At 25.3% G+C, this 18,161-nt stretch overlaps 3 protein-coding genes across 5 annotated transcripts in view; 2 read left to right on the top strand and 1 right to left on the bottom strand.

Moving 5' to 3' along the window:
* bru3 (bruno 3) overlaps positions 1-18,161 on the bottom strand; it is a 38,144-nt gene that overhangs the window by 19,767 nt on the left and 216 nt on the right. The window contains exon 1 of one of the 3 annotated variants that reach the window (XM_035086769.1): positions 3,450-3,575. The exons of 1 other annotated variant lie outside the window; for it this stretch is intronic. The gene's annotated coding sequence lies outside the window, so the exon portion shown is untranslated. Of the gene's footprint in view, positions 1-3,449; positions 3,576-18,161 lie in introns of those variants that run through there. One more of the 3 variants, XM_035086771.1, reaches the window with a different exon arrangement.
* On the top strand, positions 3,218-4,959 carry LOC118068974 (major royal jelly protein 1-like). Its single transcript, XM_035086765.1, has 3 exons — positions 3,218-3,734; positions 3,921-4,327; positions 4,398-4,959. Exons 1-3 carry the CDS (start codon positions 3,390-3,392, stop codon positions 4,879-4,881), a joined length of 1,236 nt encoding a protein of 411 aa, XP_034942656.1. The 5' UTR covers positions 3,218-3,389; the 3' UTR covers positions 4,882-4,959.
* LOC118068985 (dynein heavy chain 7, axonemal-like) lies at positions 6,688-18,141 on the top strand (the record flags this gene model as incomplete). Its single annotated transcript, XM_035086787.1, has 7 exons — positions 6,688-6,900; positions 7,153-8,699; positions 8,775-10,819; positions 10,979-11,826; positions 12,115-12,631; positions 12,692-16,986; positions 17,578-18,141. Coding segments are annotated over 7 exons (10,029 nt in total), but the record flags the coding sequence as incomplete, so codon positions are not given.

The following is an 18,161-nucleotide window of genomic DNA, read 5'->3' as shown; positions in this document are numbered from 1 at the left end:
TATAAAAAAGTTATTAAATATACAATGCCATTATTTACAATTATATTCTTAAATAATGTTTTATCAAAAGTGGATACTGTATCAAGGGAGTTAACGTATTCAATAACTCTGTATAAGTCAAATAAAAATGAATACAGCAAGTGAGGGCTAAAAAGTAATGTCGCGACAGTGATCGCGTGGCGGAAATTGTCAGCTTGACTCAGCTCATAGATGCATATATATATATATATATATATGTACATACATACACAGTTAATTCATATACGTACTTGTAATATTCTCATGTATACCATTACATCAACAAAGCGCTTTTAACGACACAAAGTATCCTATATATTGCACTACAAGCTTTTGGGATTGATGGTTGTGACGTAACTGATTCAACGCTGTTACGTCACATCGCCGTACAAAGAAAAATCGATTCACCATGAGTTATTTTTCATATAGGGAATGAAATGAAATATTACTTTATTTCGGGTATTGTAAGCATTAATGATCACTTGAATGCCCCGAATTATATAGGAATTAATTATTGATAAATTATGGTTTAATATTTATCTTATAGGGAATTATTTTGTTATTTAATGATATAATACTTGAAAAAAAAAAATTTTCTTTTTTTTTTACATTTATTTCCCTCTGGAAAGATAATTTTAGCTGGAAAAACTTTCTTTTATCCTTTCAATTTACACCGTCGTTAAACCTACTTGAAATACAGAATTTTATTTATCTTCAATAAAGTACAACACTTGAGTACTGGAAAGCAATAAATATACCATGCTTTTGTAGTTTGTAAAAAATATATAAATAATATTTTTATACTGGAAAATATGTAATATAATTATTTAAATCATTTGAATCACAGTTTTTTTTTAAATTTATAATTTAAAATAATTATTTTCCAGTACTTTGATGTAAATAGAGAATTTTTAAACAAATAAACTGTTGATCATTTGTACATTGTATGTATCAGACTTGATTGCTTGATGCTTTTTTTTTTTTAATATAATAAATATCTTAATTAAAGGTTTCATATGAACAATAATTTTTTTGTTTAAATCATTTGTATATATCTGACAACCCATACACAAGTATGCAATGTAAAAATACACTTACATGGGTTTACCAATAATAGCGTAAGCATGCGCAAACGTATATACACAAACTCTTACATATGAAAGTTATTCCATGTACGTTAAACCTATAGTACTCATGATACATTTATTTTTTATATCTAAATTAATCTATGTTATATTATTTAATCATAATCAATGTAATTATTAATATAAAAAATAAAGATTGTATAAAAATATAATGTGATTTGCAAATGTTTATTGTGCATTCTTGGGATTATACATATACTACTCCAGGAATTATCGATCGTTTCAAGAGGGAAGGTACAAGTAGGTATTGAACGTAGAAATTCATGCTACAGGTCGGACCATAAGTGATGTATATAACATATACAACTATATCTATATATATATATATATAAAGAGAGAGAAGATGATAAAGTTGCAAAATATACAGTCAAGATTATTGATAAAAAAAAAATAATTAATTTTCTCCTTTTGTTTCTCTCTTTCTTTGCTTTTCTTTCATAATTATATTAATTTTTTGTACTTCTCCTTCATGTATACACATCCTTTATGAAGAAATGAAGACATCAAAACAAAGGATAAATTAAAAGAAAGAATAATTTTTTTTTGTTTGTTTGTTGAAAATATTCAATTTTGCATCTTTATAAAGTAAATTAAATTCTATGTTAATAAATGAAAGTTTTTACTGTATACAATAATGCATAATTATTTTTTAATATCCCAAGGAAAATATCAGTATACTTGAAAAGACGTTTAAAAATTTTTTCATTATTTGAAAAATTAAAGATAAAAAAATATTTTAAATAAAAACTATACCATTTGTAATAGAAAAACAAAACCAATTTAAATATTAAAAAAAAAAATAATAATTATTTAAAAGATGCAAAATTTATTAAATATTTAAAATCACTCAATCATAAATTAATAAAGAATTATGTCATATATTGAAGAGTATTTATTCACTATTCAACAAATTAATTAACTTTTTTTTTTTTCATATACACTACATTTAAAATGTAAATAAAGAGGACGAAAACAATCAACTGATTATATAATGAAAAAAAAATAAATAATTATTACTAATAATAATGAAAGTTGAAAGTACAATAAAATAATACATAATAATACAACTATACAAGAACATCAGTGGATTTGAATAACACATAATAGCTTACAGTATAAAGACGCCTTGCATCCATTCCCTCGTTGAATTATTAAGATATTCAAGCAGATCGATGTTATAAAAGCAATAGATAGAGAATAACTCAAATTATTAGATTTATTGTTGAGCATGTTGTAGACAGTTAAAAAGTTCTTATCTATTTTATCATAAATAATTTCTAATTTTTTACTATATTATTTTATGATGTATCTTTTTATATAATATACTTCAAATAAAAGGAAAGAATAAGAAATGAAGAAAAATTCAACTTTTTGTACTTCTTCTCATACTTCTTCCACGTGATTGATTATTTATTTCTCTTATTTCCAAATCAACAACATACCTACTAGGCTTAGTAGATTTCAGCAATAATCATATTAATATTCAATATGCTAATATTTAAATCATTTAATCGATAAGAAATATTTTAATACAATTTTTAAATAATTCAAGGCATACCAAATAAACAACATTTGTATCAAATTGATTTCTACTTGTCTACTTTCACTTTATTCTTGTTTTTTTATCTTATCTTTTTTCAAGTAATTAACGAGTTAGTTTCACATGTAATTAACTAATAAATAATTATTTACAATAAAAATAATTATTATTATATAAAATTTGATTGATATTTTATTATAAAAATAAATCCTATTTGTGCTGCTTCTTTCAGTTGGATTTCAATTTTTATTTCATTTTATTCAATGAACTTTATTGAATTTATAAGCAATAAATTGTTTTATTATATTTCTACATTTATTATGATTTTTCATCATTGAAGATTGAGAATACGACATTGAAATATGTAATAAGTAGGAGGTATAAATCATATGTGATTCTATTTCAATCGCATGAGAACTTTTCCATTAAGAATCATTAAACTCAAGGTATAAGTTTGAATTTAAGAGTGACTGGCATTGGTATGTTGAAGGAGTGGTAATGCAATATAACGTAGTGGTGGTAAGGCAAAAACATATCATACATTTAGACATTTAGAATTTTTCGTTCCAACGATGCAATCATAATTTTATCAATACTTAAAGTCTTTAAGATTAAATTAAAAGATAAAAAGTATAATTAATTAAACCTAAACTTTGTACAATCTTTAAAACTAGAACATAAACAACATGAAGTGGCAGTTATTTATTTTACAATTATGTTCAGTGAGTCTAGTAAATTCATCTCACCTGGAAATAATTTCTCAGTGGAAGTATATAGATTGGACTTGGCCAAATGTTGTTCTCACAGGCAAAAGGTATATTTTTGAGAATCCTTTTACTCAAGATGTAGATGTAGATGCAAGTGGACGTGTATTTGTCACAACTCCACAGTGGTTGGACGGTACTCCAATTACTCTATCTACTGTAACAGATTTAGAAGGGCCAGGTGGCCCGTTACTTACCCCTTATCCACATTGGTCTTGGCATTCTTCCAATGATTGTGATAAACTCATATCTGTTTATAGGGTTGCGGTAAGCATATAATATAAATTTCATTTAATATTCAATTCATTCCATTTTATCTCTATTATTATTATGAATTATTTAAATATTAAATAAAATTCAAACTAACATGACATTCACATCAATTGATTGAAATATATTTTACTCAAATTTGATATCTCTTATTTTCTTTCTATGTTTAATGGTATATTAAAGATTGATGAATGCAATAGACTGTGGCTTGTTGATGTTGGAAGAGTTATGTCAAAAAAAATATGCCCTATGAAAATAATGATATTCGATTTATTCACTGATCGTTTGATTCATAAATATATCATCCCAAGTAGCCAAACATTTGGAGAAGCATCATTAGTTACGCCAATTATTGAACTAGTAAACGGTACATGCAATAATGCAATATTATATGTTGCTGATGTTTCTGAAAACGGCCTTGTGATATATAACTTGATACAAAATCGATCATGGAGGCTAAATAATACTCAAGGAAATGCTTTTGGACCTGACCCGGATGGCATGAATATAACTATTGCTGGTGAATCATTTGATCTGACTGATGGTATTCTTGGAATGGCTTTAACACCATTAAATTTATTTGAAGAGAGGTATAATATTTTATATTTTTATATTATATTTATTTTATTTTAAAAATTATTAATTTTATTCATTTTCTAGATATTTATATTTCAATTCATTAGCAAGTTATCGTCAGAAATTTCTACCAACAAATTCTGTAAAAAACAACGAATTCAATGAGCCAATAGTATTTGAATCAATCATAAAACGACAGAGTCAAGCAGGTGTCCAAGCCATATCAAAAGATGGCGTTATGTTTTTTCAACTGGTTGAATTGACAGCTATTGCATGTTGGAATATTCAAAAACCATTTACATATGATTATATTGAAATATTAGCTATTAATGAAGATCTTTTTCAATATGTCAGTGGTATGAAAGTTATTAAAAATTATCAAGGAGAAGAAGAACTTTGGTTTAATACTAATAGACTTCAAAAAACTATTAATAAAACCCGAAAACCAACTGATATAAATTTCCGTATTTTTAAGGGTAAAGTTCAAGATCTGATAAAAGGTACGAAATGTGAGACAACTTTTTACTCTAAATATCCAGATTTTACTACTTGGCGACAAGTACCGTAAAAAATATTATGTACAAAAATATTATACGTACGTTTTTATGTATTAAATAAATCCTGCCTTTCTTATTTTGTATTTATATCATTTTTTTTTTTTTTAATTAAAAAACATTGATGATCGTTATTAAATATAAACAAGTGTTTTTATTGTAGTTATCCTTGACTTTTAAGATGATTCTCAAAAATTATTCATATTATTCTTCAATAAATAAAGAATGAAAAAAACTTACTGAATATTTTGTATTTATAAAAATAATTTATAATTAAAAAATAGTTAATATAATATCTTGGTGAATTACATGTGTTGCAAATCATAGAATAATTCATACTAATTCATTTACACGCACTTTCACATCCGCTCATTAATTTTTTTTTTTCTTGATTACATACAAAATAATAAGAAAAAAACGAATTTATTTAGTTTAGCACTAATTCTAGTAATACTAATAAATTATATGTTAGATAAATAAATAATTATCTTTAACAAAAATAAAATAAAAAAATCCTCATATGTTGTAAGAAAATTCTTAGAAGTAAATATATAAATATAATTTCACAATGCGATAATTATTGTCTATATTTAGTTTATATATAATAAAAACTTAATTGACCAATCAGATAAATAAGACAAATTTTTATGATCATGACGAATTAACTGGTGTTAAATGATTGTAACGATTTCCAAACTCTTCAACTATTATGGAAGTAACAGTAAGATAAGTATCCATCAATTGTAAATTGAGTAATGCTATCAAGTGCTGCCTCCTTGCTAAAAATCTGCAAATCACAATTGCGATCTTTGATATAATAGTTCATGAATAGAACTAAAAGTATACTTGTTTCATCAAATATATAACTGAGATTTGATTTGAATTCAAGTATTGATAAAACAAATTTAGTATTTCAACAACTGAAAATCATAACAATCAACTTGAAGAGTGCTAAAAAATTATTCAAACAAATAATTAATTGTGAATTGTTTTCAATCTGATGTGTGGCAAAATTCTTAAACATGAGTGTAGAAAGTGAATATGAATCCTCCAGGAATCGTAAACATGACAACAAGTATAAAAAACTGTTTCATGTGTATTTGAAAGCAAAAGAGAAACAACAATTTACCAAGAGTTTAGAAAAAAAATTGATACAAAATAATAATGCAATGATATTTAAACCAAAGCTTCCAAAAGTATTTTATGTATCGAAATTACGTGATTGGTCTGAAGAAATACCAATAATAGGGATTTCACTGGAATGGGAAAAAAATATAATAAAATTGATCCCGCACAAATATAAGAGTCGATATCCTAGTAAGTTGAAAAAATTAATGGAAGAAATGAAACACATGTACATTGATGACATGAAGATAACAGCTATAAACTCAATAGTTATACATGACAATAACAATAAAATATTAAGTAATGATGATGATGATAATGAAGAACAAAATGTTAATACCCTAAAAATAAATAGTCCAAGTTGTTCATCAACAATAAGTAGTTACAGGAATAAAAATATATTATTTTATAGTAATCGAAAATCGATAGAAATAAAATATCTACTAAGCCACGCCTTAATGAGATACGTTATGAATACTGCATACATTATACTGCCACAAACAATTATTCAATTAGAAAAATATCGAGACTTTGGGGTTTTAGAGATGCTAGAACTGAAAGCCATGATTAAAAAATCAATAAAAATAGTAATGACAGATATAAAGAATAAATTTTATAAGGGGGTTACTGTAATACTTTTAAAAATAAAATCAACAAAAATTACTACTCTAAATAATAATTCTAAATTTATAAATTGTTTAGAAAATTTATTTACTCAACAAATCCTATCAGTAATGATGCAAACAATTGATAATATTATAGATACATTGAAGAACTCTGAATGTCGACCACAATTAAATTTCCAACTTGTTTTTGAGAATAATTGTCTTGTTATAGAACCATCAATTGATCAAATTATTAATTTTTATAATGAAATTATGATTGATATTGAAAACATTGCTCAAAATTTACTTTGTTTTGAATGTTATATAAAAAGAAATGGTAATAAAAAAATAAAACAGACTAATTTAAATGTCAAGATACCTGAGTGGTTTACAATGAAATGTCACAGTGAATTGAAATTAATAATAATAAATATATTTAAACCAATGTATGATGACTTTTATAAATTATCTGATCAATTAGAATTTATTTATAATCCTGAAACTAAAATAAATACCCAAAAATTAGTTGAAGAGAATTATAATTTTAATATTTATTATGAACAAATTGAAGTATTCAATAGTTATCTTGAGAAAGTTTATTCAATGGAGAATTATATGTACTACAATGTTGGAGTACTTAATCAAATAACAGCTAAGGAAAAATTAAAAAATATCATAAATGAGATCAAAGGTATTCTTATTAATAAACTTGAGATGTATCACTTTAATTATAATCAAGAAATTTGTCAAGAGTTTGAAGACTTGAAATCAAAAGCTCTCAATATTCCAAACAATACAAAAGACCTGTTTGAGTTAAGTGAACAAATGGCATTGGCTTCTACAATAACCATAGAAAAATTGGAAAATAAAATCCGAGAATCAATTGAAATGTTAAGTGCATTGATGCAAATCACTCCAATAACAGAGGAACATATTGAATTAAATAAAAATACAATCAATTGGTTAACATTAATTCAAGATATATTCAATCAAAGTAATAGTTTATGTGAAGGAATGAAAAGTGAACTAGAAGATGAATTACAAAAAAAAATAAATTTATTAAATACTCAAGTAGATATTGTGGTACCAAGTCTGATAATTCTAGATGCTATGGATGATGCTCAACGTGCTCATGAATATATTGAATACTTGGACATACTTGTCAAAAAAATTCAAGCTATTGATAAACAAGTTGAAGAAATAAATTTAGACGAGAAATTATTTAAATTTCCAGAGACTCAATTTCCAAAAATACAAGAAATAAAAGATATCATTCTACCATTTTATGATTTAATTATCATGATCAATGAGTGGACTAGATACTCTTCTATTTGGATGGATGGACCCTATGAGTATATTGACTCAAATTATGTTGAAAAGACAACTAACTATTATTTTGAAAAGTTTTCAGACTTAAATCAATTATTGAAGAAAAAAATTAAAGCTGATTCACAATCAATTAATAAACTTTTCAAGTTTTCTGGTATTATTGATGATCCAGACCCAATGCAACAATCAGCACCACTTAAACTGTGTTACCAAGTTTTAGAACAAGTTAAACAATTCAATCAATATATACCTCTTATTAATTGTATGTGTAATAAAGCATTAGCAAGACGTCATTGGAATGAAATGTCGATTATTTATGGTAATGATTTAACTCCAAATGCTGGTACAACATTACGTAAAATAATCGCACTTGATTTGATGAAAGATATTGATAAATATCAAGTAATAAGTATAAGTGCTAATAAAGAATTATTACTTCAACAACAACTTGAAATGATGAATATGGAATGGAATGATATCAATTTTACAATTGAAAATGATTGTACAAAAGATAATAAATTTCTATTTGTTCAATTTCCCAAAATTCAATTGCTTCTTGAACATCACCTAGTGCTAACAGAAGAAATGATAAGTTCATACTTCGTTAAACCAATCATCACTGAAGTTAAAAATTTTCGTGAATCTCTACATCAAGTACGTGATATAGTTCAAAAATGGAATTATATTCAAGATGAATGTGTATTTTTTAAACAAATATTTATTAACAATCAATCATCAACTTCAACAAAGGACTTTGAAGAATTATCCATTTTGTATTTAAAAATTATTGATAATGTAAATAATATTATGAAAAATATTTCATTTAATCAAAAATTTATTATTATAAGTAAGTATGCTCTATCCTATTTAGAACAATTAACAGATATATCAGCAACAATTGAACATATAACAATAGGTATTAATAATTATCTGGAATATGTTAGGTCAAATTTTCCTCGTTTTTATTTTTTATCAAACATTGAAATAATTGAAATATTATTCAATCAAGCTGATACTGTTACAAGAGTAAAAAAATTATTACAAAAATGTTTCTGTGGCATCAATAATATACAATTAAATAGCAAAAATGAAGTGATGTCAATTATCAGTGATTATAATGAGATACTAACACTAACAAACAATACCATTTGTCTAAAGTCACTACAAAATAATAACACTTGGTTGACATTTATTGAATCTATAATTATTATGTCAGTGCGCAATAAAATTGGTAGTAATTGTATTAATTTAAACATCAATATAGATAATTTAGTCGATGAAATTTCAAAATTAATCAAAAATACTCATTCATTAGCTCTCATTACAGAATGTACTTTGAAGTTATTTTGGACATCTAGCATCCAACAATGCTTGATCCAATTTCATACATCAAAGTTCAAATTACTTTTGAACGAGCATAATCAATTCATAAATAACCTAATTGTTGAATTAAAAGAAATTAGTCCAAGATGTCATAGAATTATATTGATGTCACATGTAGTATTTTCAATAAATCAGCAAGAAATCATTAGTCAATTAGTTAATAAAAATGTTCAACATGAAAATGATTTTTATTGGATAGTTCAATTACGATATTATTTTCAGGATGATAATAATGTTCAAGTATACATGTTGAATAGTATAAAAAATTATGAATATGAATTCATGAGTACTGGTGAGTCATTTATAAATACTCCATTAACTGATAGATGTTATCGTATCCTTTTTGAAGGAGCTAATAATAATTTCTTTGGAGCACTCATTGGATCAACTGGTATTGGAAAAATAGAAACTATAAAAAGCTTATCACGTGCTCTGGCAGTTAAATTATATCCAATTCATTGTACGCAATATATCAGTTACCAATACATTACACAAATATTCAAGGGCTTTATGGCTTATAGCTTTTGGATATGCTTTAAAAATATTAATAATCTTCCCTTAAATATATTGTCGCTATTAATAAATAATATTTATACAATATCACAAATATTATGTTCAACAGCTACTAAAATAATTACGTTCGAAGGTCTAACAAAATTGCCAATTAATAAAAGCTCTGGATTTATAGCAGTGACTGTAAATCTTGGAGTTTCCACTTCATTGAAACAATTATCAATCAATAATTATTTAACTGATAATTTTAATGCCATTTTTCGAGTAATAGCCTATACTAATTCAGACATTAATCAAATTTGTGAAATAAAATTATTTGCCAGTGGATTTATTAATTCTAAAAGTCTTTCTAATAAAATTGTTGATATTTATAAGTTTATTAGTTCTCATCAATTTTCTTCAAATTTTAAAATTCCATATAATGTAGAATATCAGAGTATTAATATGATAATTAAAACAGCAATTAATTTAAAATTTAAATTTTCTTATCTAGATGATGAAATGATTATTGTAAGATCATTGATGGATATCTATTTGCCTTGCTTTCCAAATGATAAAGTTATAATTTTTCAAGAATTGTTAGAAAGTTATTTTCCACAAATAATTCAATCAACATCTTCCTTATTGACTAATAACTATACAACTTTACTCAAAGTTCTTGAGCAAATAATGGAAAAAAATAACCTTGAGTTTCATGAATTATTTAAATTAAAGATTATTCAACTATTTGAAATGATATTCATTAAAAATGGATTAATTATTTTGGGAGAATCTTTGAGTGGTAAAACAACAATAATTGAAACATTTATTAAGTGCTTATCAATTTTAAATAATAATGACAATGATAATAATAATGAGGATAATTTATACTGGATCAATCAAAATTGTATGACAATAGAAAATATACTTGGATATTTTAACGTTAAATTAGAAAAGTGGTATGATGGTGTATTTACATCAATATTGCGTGATGCTAATAATTATAGCAATGTTCAAAGTAATAGTTATCCAAGCTTTATACATAAAAAATGGATAATATTTGATGGTTCAATTGATAATAATTCATTTCTGATAGATAACATGAATACACTATTAGATAATGATAAGTTATTTTTTTTGCCAACAGGAGAAATAATTGAAGCTAAATATAATAATATTTCAATCATGTTTGAGACAGATAATTTAAATAATGCATCACCATCAACAATATCACGCTGTGGTATTATTTATGTTGACTCATTTGATACTAAAGGTTGGAGATTCTATACGAGAATTTGGATAAAGAATCAAAAGTTTGATGTTGAAAAAAAATATTATGAATTTTTATCAAGTATGTTAGAATGGTCATTGGATGCATGTTTAAATTTTATTAATCAAAAATGTACTCTAGTAGCTGCAGTAAGTGACAGTTACTTGGTAATATCAACATTAAAATTATTTGACATTCATTTAAAAGATGCATTCAGTGATGGATCAATAGAAATTAAAGAAAAATTACAATATTTTGGACTTTGGTGTCAAGCTGCTTTAATTCTTGCAATCATCTGGGCGATTGGTGGATGCCTAACTGTAGACCATCAAAGTATTTTCAATGAATTTTGCTTATCACTTTGGAACAATGAAATTGAAGATCATCAACGACCAGAGATATTAAAAATATGTGATATTATTCCATTACCAACTGATGGGACAATTCATGATAATATATTTATTTTCAAAGCAGCTGGATCATGGAAACACTGGAGTGATATTTTAAAATCAAATTACAGTATGGATATAGAAATTTGTGATGACTTTAATAATTTAATAGTACCTACTACTGATTCTATTAAATATATAGATTTATTTCTAAAGCATATTAAATATCGAGTACCTTTTATTATTAATGGAGAATCATCAATAGGAAAAACATCTTGTATACGATATTTGTTGAAAAAAAAATTACCAAATACTAAAAACTTAGCTTACATGTATCGTTTTACACAAACAACTAGTGTTTCACAGGCTAAAAATTGTTTTATTAAAAAAATTGTTACTACTTTTGAAGATAATAAAGAATTATATATTAATTATATTGATGATCTTAATATACTGATAGATAATTCAAAATTCAAGTGTCATTCAATATTGGATTTAATTAGACAATATATTGATCATGGATACTGGTATGATGATTCTCCAACTGAGAATAATAATAAAAAATTATTTCTAAACCAAGATAATAATAATATTATTTTTTTATGTGGGCTAACAAGTTTTAATGAAAAAATTAAAACTTGTTATAATAGATTTTTGAGACACTTTAATTTTTATACAATGTTTACTCCAAATAAAGACAATTTATTACGCATATTTAGTAATATTTTATTATTCAATTTAAAGAGAAACCAATTTTCTAATGATATTATTGGAAGCATAAACAGTATTGTTAATTCAATCATTCATGTCTATATAAATATGAAGAATTTTTTTCATCCAACTCCAACGCAAATTTTTTATCAATTTGATATTGCAGACATTGCACGTGTAATTAATGGATGCAGTCTTATTCATAGAGAATCAGTTGAAACAAAAATAACATTAATTCGTCTTTGGATTCATGAATCATTACGAGTATTTGGTGATCGAATTACGATACCAACTGACTATGATTTTTTATTAAAAAAAATTGAAGAAGCTGTTGGTATTTATTTTAAAGATACTTTTGATTCAATATTTGATCATTTACCCAAGTATAATGGAAAATTAACTCGACAAAGTTTTTCAAATTTAATGTTTACTAACTTTTCAGTAGATAATACTAATACCAGTATAAGTAGTAACAGTGAAGAAATAATTACTGAATCATTATCATCAGATAATATTCGAGTTTGTAAATATGAAGAAATAAATTCAAAAGATGCTTTAAAGAATAAATTGATAGCCTGTTTGAATGAATTTAATAGACTCAATGTTAGAAAAATAGATATTGTAATATTAACTAATATTGTTGAACATCTGATAAGAATTTGTCGAGTGTTGACATTACCTGGTGGTCAATTGATACTGTTCTGTACTGGAGGTACAGGTAGAAGATCTCTAGCTCGACTGGCTGCATTTATACAGAAACAGAAATTTTTTCAACTATCAACAACATCAACAATTAGCAATAAAAATGATAGTGATAATAATATTCTATTAAACGAATGGAGAGACAATTTAAAAAGTATTTTAAAAATATGTGGTGGATACAATCAAGATTGTACATATTTTATACCTGGAAGATACATTCAAGATACCTACTTTGATGATATAAATAGTTTATTAACCACTGGAGAAATACTAGACTTATTTAGAGCAGATGAAAAGCGAGAAATAATTGAAATATCTAGGTTATTAGCTCAAAAAGGTGATCGTAATCTAGAGCTTAAGACTAGCCAGATTATGGATTATTTCTTTAATCAATGTAAATTAAAATTACATTTTATATTGTATTTTAATGTATATGATAATAATAAAAGGACTTTAAATAAATTAAAATTATGGAAGAATTTAATAAAATATTGTTTTATAGATTGCTATATTAATTGGCCACCAGAGGCATTTACTGAATTAGGAAATTATTTATTAGTTTTTGATGATCATGTACACATTGATCGTAGTACTAAAGAAAAAGTAATTACTGCATGTAAATATTTATATGATAAATCAGAAAAATTACAAATGGATTATTATAAAAAATTCAATAGAATAATTCATGTCTATAATCCATCAGCATTTATTTATATGATTAAATTATTCTGTCAATTATTGAACAAGAAACAAGCTGAAATAATCGATTTACAAAATAAATACTTATGTGGTTTAAATAAATTATTATTAGCTTCTGAACAAGTGAATAAAATGAAGACAATATTAACATCACTAAGACCTCAATTAGAAGAATCAGTAAAAAAAATGCAAAATACTATGCGAGAAATAGAAAATGAAAATATTACTGTTGAAACTACAACAATTCAAGTGAAACGTGATGAAGAAGTAGCGAATAGAAAAGCTAAAATTGCATCAACATTGAAATCAGAATGTGAAGCTGATCTAGCAGTGGCTATTCCTATTCTTGAAGATGCTATAGCTGCACTGAATACACTCAAACCAACAGACATAACATTAGTAAAAGCTATGAAAAACCCTCCTGACACAGTGAAACTTGTAATGGCAGCTGTATGTGTAATGCTTGGGGTACCAGCAGAAAAAGTTATTGATCCAATCACCGGTAGAAAATCAATGGACTTTTGGGGACCTAGTAAACGTATTTTGAGTGATATGAATTTTTTACAAAATCTCAAGGATTATGATAAAGATAATATTCCATCAGGTATAATGCAAGTGATCAAAAAAACCTACATGGTTGATAAAAGCTTTATGCCACATATTGTAGCTAAAGCATCAAGTGCTGCTGAAGGTCTTTGCAAATGGGTACGTGCAATGGTTTCATATGATGAGGTTGTCAAAGTAGTAGCACCAAAGAAGGAAAAACTAGCTGGAGCAGAGAAAGAATACAATGAAACAATAGCATTTCTCAATAATAAACGAAAAATTTTATCAGCTTTAAATGATAAATTAACAACACTTAATAATAATCTTAAATTAACAGTTATTAATAAAATGGAATTAGAAAGTGAAATAACTAAATGTACTGAGAGACTAGTGAAGGCTGAGAAATTGATAAAAAGTCTTGGTGGTGAGAAACAAAAATGGACAGAGTCTGTAGATAGTCTGAAAACATCACACAAAAATCTTGTTGGTGATTTAATTATATCATGTGCTATAGTTATTTATTTATCACCTTGTCATTTAGCTTTTCGAGATATCAACATAGAACAATGGAAAGATTTTTTGCTCAACTTGGGTATATCGTATTCAACTGATTTCAATTTTGTTAATGTCATTAAAGCTGGAGGTACTACAGTAAATCCATCAAATTATCGTCATTTTGAGAATAATAGGTTCTATACTGAGAATGCACTGATCTATTATTATTCTCAAAAGTACTGTTTATTTATAGATCCTGAAAACCAAGCTAATTTATGGATTAAAGATATTGAATTGAAAAATGATTTAAAAATAGTTCAAGTCAATTCAAATAATTGTCTGGAAGATATCAAGACATGCATGAGAAATGGTCAACCAGTGCTAATAGAAAATAATATTCAACAACATTATTTTTCTCTCCCTTTGGAATTTATTTTTACACGAAGTCATATTTATTCTATGAATAATAAACAATATCTATATATTAATAAAGAAGTGATTGAATATCATCCAAATTTTCGATTATACATAACAACAAGGTTTGATAATCCTATTTATGAATCGTACATTTTTGAGAAAATGACAATAATTAATTTTTTATTACCTACCCAAGTAATATATAATAAACTTTTAGATATTATTGTATCAAGAGAATGTCCAGAGTATCAGGAAGTATATGATAATTTGTTAATTCAAAATATTGATAATAAACAAGTACTGAAACAAGAAGAAAATAATATATTAAGCATTCTTTCAACATCAACAGTTAATATTTTAGAAGATGAAAATTCAATTAAATTATTAGATTCAACAAAAATTTTATTCTACGATCTCCAACGAAAAGATAAAGAAATTAAAATAGAAATAGATAAAATTAATTTATTCCGTAATAATTACAATGAATTAGCACAATATTGTGCTAATTTATTTAATACTCTAACAATTCTAACTCATTTAAACTGCATGTATAAATTTTCATATCGTTGGTTCCTACAACTCTACATCAAGTCTATTTCAAACTCAAATACAAGTGTGAAGCTTGATAAGCGATTGAATTATCTCAAATTATCATTTACCAAAATTTTACATTGTAATATTGTTAATGGTCTTTACGAAAAGCATAAATTATTATACACCTTTTTATTATGCTTGAAATTATCAATCAATAAAAATGATATCACCAATGAAGAGTATCAGTATTTTATAGAAAATTGTATTACTTCAACAACACAAATAAATATTGAATGTCATAATGAAGAAGAGCAGCTTCAAGATGATAACTGGATTACAGAAAAAATATGGATGCAAATATCAACTTTATCTAAATCAATAGAAGCTTTTCAAGGATTGGAACAAAGTATAAAAAATGATGATCAGCTATTATGGAAAGATTATTATAATGCAAAAACTCCAGAAAACCATTGTCTTCCAGAACCTTGGGAACATAAATTAACATCCTTTCAAAAATTAATTTTAGTCAGTATCATCAGACCTGACAGAATGCTGATGAAAGTATTAAAATTCATATCAACTGTTACGATTGATAATACCAATCTTCTAGATTATTTAGATTTGCCATTAAATCTATCTTATATGTATTCACAATCCAATTGTTCAACTCCATTACTGTTCATTTTACCAAGTTACATTGATTTATCTAAATTATTAGAAAAATTTGCTAGTAAGCTAGGCTATTCATCTAAATTTAATATAATATCTTCATCTTATTTCAATTTAAATCATCAAAATTACTCTCATGAGCTACGAAGAATAATTTCTGATTCAAAGAAAGATGGTAAATGGTTATTTATTCAAGACTGTCATCTAGCTATTCCAGAGTTATCAAAAGAGCTTGAAAGCATCAATAACCATTCAGCTAACTCTAATATTAATATTGAATTTCGTTTGTGGTTATCAAGCTGTCCTACTGATCAATTTCCTATAAATATTTTACAAGATAGTATCAAGTTAACATACAATAAACCAAAAACTGTCAAAAAATCTTTGATTCATTCTTATAATACTGAGCCAATAAATTCATACGATTTTTTTAATAATTGTTCAGGAAAGAATAAAATTTTTTCTAGATTATTATTCTCATTGTCATTTTTTCATGCTATTATTGGAGAACGTAATTATTTTAATGATTCAAGTTGGAATGTTAAGCATGATTTTAGCCACTATGATTTAGTTATTTCTGCTAAACAATTGAAAACGTTACTGCTGCTATTAAATGACAGTAATAATTCAAATCAAGTCTCCTATGAGGCTTTAACATATTTTATTGGTGATTGTAACTATGGCGGAAGAATAATTGATGCAACTGATAGAAGATGCTCAATATCAATATTACAGGATTATTTTAATGAAAAAATTGTAAAACAATATAGAAATTTATTATCTAATTGTAGTACTTATAATTGTTATTTTGAAATTCCTGATAAATGTAGTGAGTATCATGATTATATTCGACAAATAAATATGATTGAAAATCATGATTTAGTACCTGCTGTGATTTTTGGTCTGAATGATAATGCTGAGGTCCAAAGAAATACATTAGTCTTTGAAAATTTCTGCAATTGCTTTAAATTGATGATAAATAAACTACCTGAGACTAATTATTATAATGATAAAGGAAGGCATGATGAAGAATTAATACGTCAAAAAATCGATGAAATTAAAGAGAAACTCCCTAAACAATTAATTTTATCAGATGAACAGAAGATAAAGATGATGAAAAAAAATTCTAATAAATTTTTAGAAGACTATTATCTCAATATGATATTTATAGATGAAATTAAAATATATAATTCAATATTGCAATCTATAAAAACATCATTACAAAATGATGCTAATAATGATGATAGGGATGATTGTATTAATGATTTAATGATTAATGTAGTCCCTAAGTCGTGGTTTATTTTTACGTTTAATTCAAAACTATGTGTTAAATCGTTATCTAAGTATATTGTGAATATTAATAGAAGGTACAAATTTCTAAATGATTGGATTCAATATCTTGATAGTGATGATGATCAAAGAGTATTGAACATTTGGTTAGGTGGTCTGGAATTCCCACACCGATTATTTATAATAGCACCAATATTTTTTTCTAAACAATATGATGTAGCTGTTGATCAAATACAATCTAATTTTGTAGTAATGCCTACCTATAATGACAGTGATTTATCAGCATGTAATGTTGATAACTCACATGCCAGATCTATGTATTTTAATGACTTATATTTATCAGGAGCAAAATGGGATTTAATTAATCAAAAACTTATTTCTAATAATTCGAAAATTCAATTTAATAAAATGCCGATCGTTCAATACTCAGCAACAGTTTATGATCCATTTTTAGATAAAAAACAAAGTAATCATAACTGCTATATTTGTCCACTTTATAAATCAACAGTAGAATATTATACAACATCAAATTTTATCACAGGAATAAAATTACCGACAAATATTTCATATGCACATTTTTTAAAAAATGGTACAAGATTATTTTGTCTAGTCGAGTGAAATGCTTATATAATAATATT

The sequence above is a fragment of the Chelonus insularis genome, unplaced genomic scaffold (genome assembly GCF_013357705.1).
Source record: "Chelonus insularis isolate UGA/USDA-ARS -01 unplaced genomic scaffold, ASM1335770v1 contig_404_pilon, whole genome shotgun sequence".
In the NCBI taxonomy this organism is placed as follows: Eukaryota; Metazoa; Arthropoda; class Insecta; order Hymenoptera; family Braconidae; genus Chelonus; species Chelonus insularis.
Note: the sequence above shows the minus strand (reverse complement) of the source record. Positions and strands in the feature narration are given on the sequence as shown.